The sequence below is a fragment of the Typopeltis vanoorti genome, chromosome 20, assembly GCF_054136105.1.
Source record: "Typopeltis vanoorti isolate ZY-2024b chromosome 20, IOZ_Tvanoo_1.0, whole genome shotgun sequence".
Lineage (NCBI taxonomy): Eukaryota > Metazoa > Arthropoda > Arachnida > Uropygi > Thelyphonidae > Typopeltis > Typopeltis vanoorti.
Window position 1 is genome coordinate 85620001 of NC_143568.1, and position 11613 is coordinate 85631613.

The 11613-nt window shown below is 36.7% G+C and overlaps 1 protein-coding gene across 1 annotated transcript in view; it reads left to right on the plus strand.

Annotated features, from left to right (window-relative positions):
* The window catches only part of LOC150095623 (serine/threonine-protein kinase unc-51-like), a 393781-nt gene extending 388747 nt beyond the window's left edge, over positions 1 to 5034 (plus strand). The window contains exon 23 of the mRNA XM_090409927.1: positions 4900 to 5034. Within this exon, the coding sequence (XP_090266053.1) occupies positions 4900 to 5034 (135 nt within the window). The remainder of the gene's footprint in view (positions 1 to 4899) is intronic.
* The last annotated feature ends 6579 nt before the right edge of the window (positions 5035 to 11613 follow it).

An 11613-nucleotide genomic window follows, 5' to 3' on the forward strand; every position in this document is an offset into this window, starting at 1 on the left:
TGTAGGAAAAATATCTCTACTTCAAAACTGCTGCATAATACTGAAAATATGTACATAACAGTTGACTTCATAACTGCCATTTATTTCGATTTCTAGGGAGTGATTGAGGGAAACCAAGAAAGTTGAAATGCAAAAACCTACAGACTACATTTATAAAAATTATGCGTTACATGATATGATTCAAGATTTACATATGATTCTCTATAAAGCAAAATTTAAAAGTGCGAACCTTTGCTGAATCTGTGAACTAACCTTTGAACTAAGATTATGAATAAAAAAGAAAACTTAATTTGGAACAGATGAAGACTGTATTCATTTTTAGATTCGGATTTTCATGAATTTATAAAATAATTCTTTGACAAAAATAATTATCTTCAATCAAGTTCTGAGAGAATTTTAAAATGTATTGGTGATTAAAATAATTAGCCAAAAAATTGATAGTGATATTGATCTTCCATAGTGATACAATATGAAAGATTTCTTATTTTGCGCTGGCATTAAAAACTGTAATTATACAATAAAAACAAGCAGCAAAATGAATTTTTTTTTTTTGTTTTTGTTTTTTTTAAAGAGGTAAACCGTGAGTAGACATAACTATACAAATAAATAACAGAAAAACTCACGTAGAAATATTATTTAATAGTATAATTTTCGCCTGTGTGTCACAGGCATCTTCAGTACAATTAGGCACAAAAATTAAACACTAACTGACAATTCCAAAAAGCGCCACCTAAGTAGCTGGTGTAAGATAACTAAAAAGGTCAATAACTTTCCTAAAAAAAAAAAAAAATTTAATACAATAAAAAGTTAGGAAAGATTAGCTGATTTGTAAAGTACTATCTCCCATAAAGGGGATAGACGTAAGCCGTCGGATCTGTTTAAGTTAGGAGAATGAAGTAGAGTTTCACATGCTTCTTTATAAAGGCGTTCCATGAGAAACTGACTTTTGTGAAGAACTCTTGTCTTTCTCCAATGAACTCTGTGTCTAGTGAAGATGGCATGTTCTGCAAGTCCAGACTTTTCAGGTTTAAAGTATTCAATATAAGATTGGTGTTCTTTTTATATAACTTCTTATATATATAACTTCTTCCTTTCTATCTAATGGCTATAAGAATTGCTTCATTAAAAGAACTTTGAGTAGATTTAATATGTCTCCCTCTTCAAACACAGAGGAAATAACGCGCATTACCATCCCTTATATACAAGGCATCAGTGAACGTATAGCAAAAATTTTAAAACCACTGAATATTTTTGTTGCCTTTCGACCGTTTAGAAAAATCTCCACCTTTCTCGCTTCTCCAAAGGACAAGCTTCCACCCACATCTTAATCATCCAGGTGTCTACCAGATTCCGTGCTCTTGTGGATTATGTTATTTCGGACAAACAGGAAGATCTGCCTCCATTCGGCTAGAAGAACACCAATCTTATATTGAATACTTTAAACCTGAAAAGTCTGGACTTGCAGAACATGCCATCTTCACTAGACACAGAGTTCATTGGAGAAAGACAAGAGTTCTTCACAAAAGTCAGTTTCTCATGGAACGCCTTTATAAAGAAGCATGTGAAACTCTACTTCATTCTCCTAACTTAAACAGATCCGACGGCTTACGTCTATCCCCTTTATGGGAGATAGTACTTTACAAATCAGCTAATCTTTCCTAACTTTTTATTGTATTAAATTTTTTTTTTTTTTTTTTTTTTTAGGAAAGTTATTGACCTTTTTAGTTATCTTACACCAGCTACTTAGGTGGCGCTTTTTGGAATTGACATTTAGTGTTTAATTTTTGTGCCTAATTGTACTGAAGATGCCTGTGACACACAGGCGAAAATTATACTATTAAATAATATTTCTACGTGAGTTTTTCCGTTATTTATTTGTATAGCAAAATGAATATAACTATGAATAATGTGTAAAATATAATAATGAATATAGGTATTTAGTCTGATATAACTTAGATTCTGGTAAAATAACCGAGCAAACGGCAAGTAATTGCGTTTCTTGCTGTAGGCAATTGAACATAGCTACTACATACGCCAAGTAATCTAGTTAAGCGTTCTTTTCAGCTTGAAGGATTATTGCCCCTTCTAATGGACATGACTGTTAAACTACACTTCTTATCCATGTTCTTTCAACAGGTGGACAGAATATTATCCAAGTTTGTTGGACGTATATATACGTCCAGCAAAGAAATGTTACGCTTACATACATGAATTTTATGGAATACACAAGTTCCTTTTAGTTTTATATGTAGCAAAATCTGGTGCCCGAAGTCTTGGAGGCCATAGACAATTGCCTAGGTTCGCCTAATGATAAAACCGGCCCTGTATACTTCCCAATTTTCGATCATTAGGAATTTCCCCAGAATTTAAGACTTGGTTAAATAACTGAATTAATTGCTATTTCTCCTCCATACTTCCAAAACTCCATTTGAAGCCTGATCATGGCATCTACTGATTGGAAAGAATTCAATGGACATCCCCATGAGCAAGATGCATTGTGCCATATAACGAGTCATGTGTTTTTAGCCAGTATAAATTGGAGGAATATGTTACTCCCAAGTGTAACTGTGTCTGGGTGAAATGGCTGTGAGAATGGAACTGTTGTAGTTTGAAAGAGGCATTGTGATAGGGTGCCATGTTACAGGCTTATCTGTTCACAAATTGGGCTATCCCAGGTCAACACTCAGTGATACCATACTGATATGGTAGTACATGGAATCAACTGCAAGTGCTACCCGCCACACTCATCAAAAGTGACCATAGGATGCTATGAAGGATAATATGTAATAAGTTTAAATACATATTTAAGACTGTTTATTTCTAAAATCTGTGTGCAGCTTTTGCATCAATTATAAGATTTTTGGAAGCTGAAGCCTTGCTTCTTATGCCATTGACACCAGACATAGTGCTCACTGGAACCTTACCAAGATACTACTCTAGAGTAGTTTCAAATTTGATCATTATTTTTTGAATCTTGTGAAGCTCTACTCCACCATCCTAATCTTGATCGGACGGACTGTGTGCCTATCTCTAAGTTTTGGGAAGTGATTGCTATTAATCGGGTCTGGGTTAGTCCCGAGGGGGTGGAAAGAGGGGAAAATAGTTCCACTGCATAAAGGTGGTTCCAAGACTGCTGTTGTAAATTACCGACCGATTAGCATATCAGGAATCATTGTCAAGGTCTTAGAGAAATTAGTCAAGAAAAGAATACAGGATTGGATAGATGAAAATGGGATATTGTATGGGGGACAACATGGTTTTGTGAAGGGTAGATCATGCCTCAGTAACTTGCTCACGTTTTATAACACAGTGACGGCTGAACTGGATAGGGGTAATGAGTTTACAGTAATACTACTGAACCTTGCCAAGGCTTTTGATAGGATACCACATAGAACCCTAATCAGTAAACTGAAGCAGATGGGGATAGATATAGGGTTGGTGAGATGGATAGGAGGGTGGTTGAAGGAAAGATACCAGAGAGTGGTTTATTCAGGAGTGGAGTCTAAAAGACGGCTAGTGGAGTGCCACAGGGCTCTGTTCTTGGACCACTGCTTTTCAATTTGTTCATCAATGATATAGGAAAGGATTTGAGAGGAAGTGTTCACTTGTTTGCTGATGATGCAAAGTTGGGTAGAGCAATTATGAGTGCACAGGATGTCAAAATTTTACAGGATGATTTGGTTAGATTGGAGGACTGGGCTAGGAAAAATGGATGTCAATTTAATGTGGCAAAGTGTAAGGTTATGCACTTTGGGGTGAAAAGATTAGCAGCAGTATATCGCATTGGTGGAACCGTACTCCAGGAGATTGATGAGGCCAGGGATTTGGGAGTGTTGGTGGATAGGGAATTGAAGTTTAGGGGGCACATTGCAAAAGTGACTAAAACAGCTCACCAAATCACTTGGCTTCTGAAAAATACTTTAACATGCAGAGACAAACAAGTTGTTGTTCCTCTCTATCGAGCCTTGATAAGACCCCATCTGGACTACTGTGCCCAGTTATGGGCACCAGGGTTTCTTCGTGATGGGGAGGAAGTGGAGAGGATCTAGAGACGAGTGACTATCATCTTGGTCACTGTGGAATGAACCTTATGAGAATAGGTTGAAGATTTGTGGGTTGCAGAAATTGGTCGATAGGCGAAGGAGGGGTGATATGATTGAGACATTCAAATTACTGAAGGGTTTCTATAAGATTGATCCAGAAGATATTTTTGAAAATATGACTGGTCGTGGGAGGACTAGGGGCCATGAATGGAAGCTGGGCAAGAGCATGGCTGACAAGGGTGTTAGAGCTATGTTTTTTACTTGGAGAGTAGTGAATGAGTGGAATAAGCTTCCAGAGTCTGTTGTGGGTGCTACGACTGTGAATGAGTTCAAGGCAAGGTATGATAGATACTGTGTGAATGTCGAATAGTTGTTCTTGACATGATGTTGGGGCCTCCCTCGATGAGTCTGTCGACTCCTTGGAGTTGCCCGGAACAATTATAACAATAATAATAATAATTAATTGTTTATAATTTTTTAAATTAATTCTACATTTTTCCCATGTCTCTTAACTCTACTAGTGTTTCCTCCCACTGTACAGCTGTGATTGACATGATATTATATGCATGCTATATGACTCGTTCTTGTATTGAGAATTTAAATCTTGTTACAATTTCTTCTACCTTCTCCCTGAAAGAAGCTCATGACATATTGAGCAAAATATATAAGTGTGATAAATAAAATTTAGTTTTCTCTTACATTTGTGAAGCTTATTAAAAATTATATTATAAAATAAGAATGTTAATCTTTGACTTAAGAAGAAATGGAAATAATGTGTATGATTATTAATCAGATAAAAACAAAACATGAAATGTGCTTTGTTCCTACATTGATAGTTTTCATTTCTTCTTTTTAGTGCCAGTCAGCAGCACTTGAAGAACTCTTTGGAAATTCTAAAGAGGTAAAAAGTTTTGCTGAACAGACATGCTTTAACATAATATATAAAAGTAGTTTCAGATACATTTCTGTGATTTTTAATTACTTTAATTAAAATTTTCCTTTTAAATATTAAAATCCAAATAATATTCTTTCCGAAATATTTACTTTTTTAGCTGAATGTCTTCTGTAATATCTGTGTATTATAGGTAACTGTCACTATAACAGACTTGTAAGGACCACAGAATAGTTTATGTTGTTTGCTATTGTGAGAATCTGCTATATACATACTTAAGGATCTAGATGTGAAATTTCTCTTCGAATGAAGCCAATGCAAAGCAAGTAATGATTGTTGGAGACTTCAATAGCACTATAAACTGTGCAGAGAAAGCAAAATGCAGTCTAAGGGAACTGAGGTTTCGGTTTTTTGAGGGACATCTGTTTTAGATAGCATGTGGTCAAGGGAATGTGAGGACCAAGAGTTATCTGATATAATTTCTTGTGATTAAGAGCCCCAGTTGGTGAGAGTGCCCATGTAGTCATGGCAGAGGATGAATCTACAAAATATCAAGGCAAAAGAAATTTATATGGAATTATAAGGCTGCAACTATAATACCTAGGAAGCATTGCAATAGTTGAAGGAAGTGAGGCCTGTAGTGAAAAGGATAAAGTGATTTGGATGACTAGAAAAATCAAACAGAAATTGCAGATGAAAGACGAGGTGGGTAATACTTGCATGAAGAATAAGGGTCAGGCTAGGAAGGTGATTAGTGTAGTAAAGAGAAAAAAATTAGAATACAAAAGGACATTAGTACTGCAATCCAAAGAGTTTTTTCACTATGTAGCTAGTAGGAGGAAGAATGATTTTGGATGGATTGCATTATTGGATGGAGATGGTAGTTGGGTGACCAAGGCAAATGACATAGTTGAGCTATTTAATGATCACTTTATTAAGATGTTCCACCCTGGTAAAGCAGGCTTGGTCTCCTAGAGGGATAAGGAAAAGCAGAAGGGCAAAGGATTAGAAGTCAACGAAGTAGATATTATGAATTTCTGAGCACTCTAGATGTGAGTAAAGCTGGGGAAATACGGGTGATCAAAATTAAAATATCCATGTTTAAGGCCTTGTAGAGCACCCAGTGATCCAAACTGTAAAACTTTGCAGGAATACTGAGGAGCTGTATGAGGCACTGAATATAGATGTGATTTTTCTGTAGGTGTAAGAAAGAGAAAAGTGACACAAGCATAAATAACACATTTTTATTTATTTCCATTATGCATTCATGGACTGTACTGTTCATTGTGCTATCCTTCCTGGTATGCCACAAACTGATCCTTTACACAGTGCAGTCATTGGCAGAAATAGCTGGTTGGGACATGTTGCATTATGCTGGTTATCAGGATGATCCCAGTAAACTCTGTCTTTGAGAAATCCCCAGAGCCAGAAGTCACAGGGAATCAGATCAGGTGTATAAGGTGGCCATGCAATGGGAATGCATGGCTGATCGCTCTGGCTTCTGTGAAAAGTTCTTGAACCTCTTGTATGAATCAGCTGATGTGTGGAGGACCCCCATCTTGCATGAAAATGACTGAATCCATGCACAGGACTGCTGTAGCTGTGACAAAACAAAATTTTGGAACTATTTTTTTTCCCTCAGATATTGCTTCCACACAACGCACAATGTATTCCTGCCAAGTTTCTCAGCATTTTGATCACTGGATGGTGCTCCACAAGGCCTTAAACAGGGACACTTTAATTTTGATAATCTTGTAGATGGGATTTCATGCATATTAAGGGAATATCCTAAGGAACTGACCATGCCATTAACTTGCTGTTTAACAAAAGTCTTGCATTAGTACAAGTTCCTGAGGAGTGGAAGGAGGGCAAGATAGTGCCACTGCATAACGTTTGATTTGATATTTTATGGCACAAAGACATCAAAGGTCATATTGTGCCAGGACACAGGTTACAGTAGTATATATGGTAAACGGTTAGTAGGACAATCCCAAACATCCATGTCCTTGGCAAGATTCAAACCTTCAGCCTTTTGGCTGGAGAACAGATATGCTAACCACCATTGAGCCAACCAGGCCACTTATTAATTACATAAGGATTGTGGTAGAATGAAGGAATCACAGTATAGACCAGTATATATTTCTTCTGTTGTTGTTAAGAGTCTAGAAAATTGGTAAAATCTCATATACAGAATTGGGCAGATGAAGGCAGTATTGTTTATGCAGGCCATCATGGATTTGTTAAGGGACACTCTTATTTTAGTAATCTGGTTGCCTTTTAGAGTAACAAGAGCAGTATCTGTGTGTAACCATTATCCATGGGATAACAAGAACAGTGAATAAGGCAATGCTAATGATATTTTTGAATTTTTCAAAGGCATTTGACAAGGTGCTACATGACAGTTGCAACATATGGATCTGGATATTAGATTAGTGGATTGGATTGGTAACTGTTGATAGATATCAGAGAGCTTTATATGGGAGAGCCACATGACAGTAGGAACGTTACAAGTGGAGTTCTATAGACTTCAGTACTGGGACTTACTGTTCAATCTGCATGCCATTGATATTGTCACTGGACTACAGGGAGATATCCAGTTGTTTGCGATGATATGAAGCTTGGGAGAGTTATTAGTAAAGATGCTCATGTTTTGGCTCTTCAGGAGGATTTGAATTACCTGAAAAGGTTGATTAATGAATGCGGATGTCAGTTTAATGCAGCTACATGCAAGATTTTGAAATTTGGGATTGACAGAATTGCTGCAGTGTTGAAAAGGGTAATACCTGCAGAGATAAAAAGGTGGTAGTTCCATTGTATAAAGCTCTGACCAGACCACATCTTGATTACTGTGCTCAGATCTAGTCACCAGGATTTGAAAGGAATAAAATAATCTTGGAGAAGATGCAGATTGAAACTGGGGATATTTTTTATATGGTAGAACAAGAGAAAGGGTCATCCCGACAAGTTGTGAAAGAAAAGATAGTATGTAGGAGGGTAAGAAATAGGATTTTTGCATGGTTAGTGGTAGGAACATGGAATACATTGCCTGGGAAGGTGGTGATACAATAGACCGTGGACCTCGTACAATGAATCTTTGAATCTTGGAGCTTCATGGAAGTCAGATTAAAGTTAAAAAATCGTGGTGCGAGATATATGTGAGGATTTTTGGAAACTAAAGTTTTTCAGGAAAAAACTAAATTGACGTTTACAATTAAATCCTCAGTATTCATTATAATTTTAATTGCTCACATAAAGCCTCTGCAGCTCAGTCGGTTTAGACAAAGCTGTTTGGTTGGAAAGACCAGGGTTCAATTCCCATGCAAGACATGAGGAACCTTTATCTGCTCTTTCAACTAAAAGGTGAGTTAGCCAGTCTCATATGGAGATAGAGGGTTTTTTAACCTGGAAACTCAGATGTTTCATTCCTCAGAAGAGGCAAACTGGCCCCATGAATACACACAAATTTACAGCAATAAAATACATATACTTAATCCCTCATTGAGTGGGCTCAACCTGTCCTAAGGGATGGGAGAGAAAGGGGAGAAACCCCATACAAATGAATAAATAAATTGCTCACATTATTTATAAAATGAATGCATTTCAATTTTAATTATCAACATTATTTACATGCTCACCTTCTTCATGCAATATATTTGAATCTTTATCGACAGTGCTTCTGTAATTAAATTGAAACAGTTTCATTATTGCTTGTCCTTTTATCATTTCAAAATTATAAGATCACCATGATATAAAAAAACTGAAAATGACTTACCAAGAATCTCCTATTCACTATCACTACTTCCAGTCTCAAGAGCAGTTTCCACATGCACATTGTCAGTCTACCCAAATAGCGTCATCTTCGTTCCATCCAGGGCATTAGAGAAGTCAGTTTTTAATAAACTCTTGGCAATTATTTCTGGCAAAATCATGTCCTAAGCTCTCAAAATCCAGTTGCACAACAGTTCTATAATAAATTTAGTTTAATCCTTTATCCAAGTGTGAGCAAACAAAGTTTGCGCCTGAAAGTATCTTCAGGACTGGGGTAAGGTGGCACAACACCAGGGCACTCCTTGCAAAGGTGGAGCTACCAACACTCCTATCTCAGTATCTCCCATAATGCAAAACATCTCCTTGCAGATATGTCTAATGTTAATGCATTAAGGGAAGGGCCACAACCCAGACTACTTTCGACCTTTATTGAGGTCTCTTCAGTGGGAGCCAGGCCCAAGTGGAGATACCAGGCAGAAGCATTAGTAGGTCATCTCTACCTATAGGAGTTGCCAAATAGTGTGCCACCTTTTTTAATAAATTACTCTGGATTTAGAGAAAGATGTTGAAAGTTTATTTTTCACTTGGTTAGAGTATAATAAATTTAGTTTGTGCCTGAAAGTATCTTCAGGACTGGGGTAAGGTGGTACAACACCAGGGCACTCCTTGCAAAGGTGGAGCAAGCTACCAACACTCCTATCTCAGTATCTCCTATAATGCAAAACACATCTCCTTGTGGATATGTCTAATGTTAATGCATTAAGGGAAGGGCCACAACCCAGACTAGTTTCAACCTTTATTGAGGTCTCTTCAGTGGGAGCCAAGGAGATGTGTTTTGCATTATGGGAGATACTGAGATAGGAGTGTTGGTAGCTTGCTCCACCTTTGCAAGGAGTGCCCTGGTGTTGTACCACCTTACCCCAGTCCTGAAGATACTTTCAGGCGCAAACTTTGTTTGCTCACACTTGGATAAAGGATTAAACTAAATTTATTATACTCTAACCAAGTGAAAAATAAACTTTCAACAACAGTTCTAATGATGGTCTCTTAATCTTCCCTACTGGATTCAGGTCGTAGCCTCCAGCTACCATCCGCTCCATGTAGACTTTGCATACATAATCCTTGAATGGTTTGTTGACTGATACTTCCAAGGGTTTTAGACAAGGTGTAAGACCACTAGGAATAATGGCCACATCTGTTGTTATCTTCACATTCGAAAGTTTTTTACTATTTCTGCCACATAACAACATTCACTATCCTATTTCTTAAAGTTTTAAATTTTTTTTCATGTGTGAGGTATATGCGAAACTTTTTAATTTCTTTTTTCATAAAGTAAAATCAGGGGTGTGAGATATATGCGAGGGTGAGTTATGGTAATACTGAACAGGATTATTTCATATAAAATTTGTTAGTCAATTTACACTAAACACAGCCTCCTGTGATCATTTTGAGAGGAAAAGAAGTTTTTAGAATACCTGGCATCGCTCCCACCATCTGCAAATAAAGGCAGTTTAAAAGATAATTTTCACAGGTAAATTCTTAAGTGGTTATCTTATTCTACTCTGTGTAAGTGCATTCAGTGAGTCCAGAGACTTATTCTGAGAACCCACACTGTCTGTTATACTTCTCTTGAAACTCATTTTTTGAAAATAGTCAGCTCCATTGGCAACCTATTCCACTCATTTACCACCATCCTTTCTAAGCAAAAAAAAAAAAAAAAAATAGAGTGCTAAAATGTTTACTAGCATTGCTAATATTCGGTATCCAGGGATGACCCTTTGTTCTTTCCTTCTTCTGCTATGTGAAATTTCTTTTGCATAGCAGAAGAAGGAAAGAACAAAGGGTCATCCCTGGATACCGAATATTAGCAATGCTAGTAAACATTTTAGCACTCTATTTTTACATTTTTATCATATCTTCTCTGCTAATCAGCGAACTTTATAACCTTTTCATCTGTCCTCTCGGTGAATAAACCAAGAATTATCATCTTGCTTACCTGTTTCTAATCCTCTCCACCACTTCCTTATTCCCATAAAAGCCTGTTGATGAAATTGGTACACAGCAATCCAGACTGGTTTTATCAGAGCTTTATAAATTTGCTGCAATCTTTTGTCCTATTTTGCTATATTTCCATCCACCATAGCCATACACTTCCCAACACTGAATTGGCAACCATCATCTTTTGCCGACATCAGTTTCATTTATTCTTCTTTCCTGTTTAGCACCATCACCAGACTGGATATCAATACTTATCATCCCTAATATCATTGAACTTACAAGTTAACTTAGTAGTCCAAGCTATAAAGCCTTTGGTACATTATTTATCTCATTAATTTTCCCAGACTGGTTTATCATATAATAAGCTTCTGTCCATCAGGCACTTTCTTATTCATAGCACCAGCTTCATATCCATCCCAGTTTATATAATAACTTTCTTTCATTGTTCCGTGAAATGTCTTTACAAGAAGGTGTAGTTATTTCCAAACCCATAGTGCTTATTTTGGGTTAGATAAGGAAGATAATCTACAGTACTTTATTACAGAACATGAGTAAATACCAAGGTCTCCTCCTTTATACAATGAATCATCCTGTCCTCTTTCCACTCCTTACAACTGGTTATAGACACTGTCAAGGCTCTTGCATCTCTTAATACACATTCAGATAGTCTTACTCCACTGTTGTATTCACATTTTGATTTTGCCATTATTCTTAGCATAATGAGTAGAAGTGAAAACTACTGGCAAAATCACAATGTGTATATTAAAGTTCAGCTGCTTATCTCTATTTCACATCTACGCATATCATATCATTCACTGTGTTGTCTGCACTTGGATGATACACTGAAGCAAAATGATTACACAGTAATTCAATTATTTCTTCTACAGCTGCATTTATTAAGATATTCTTCCA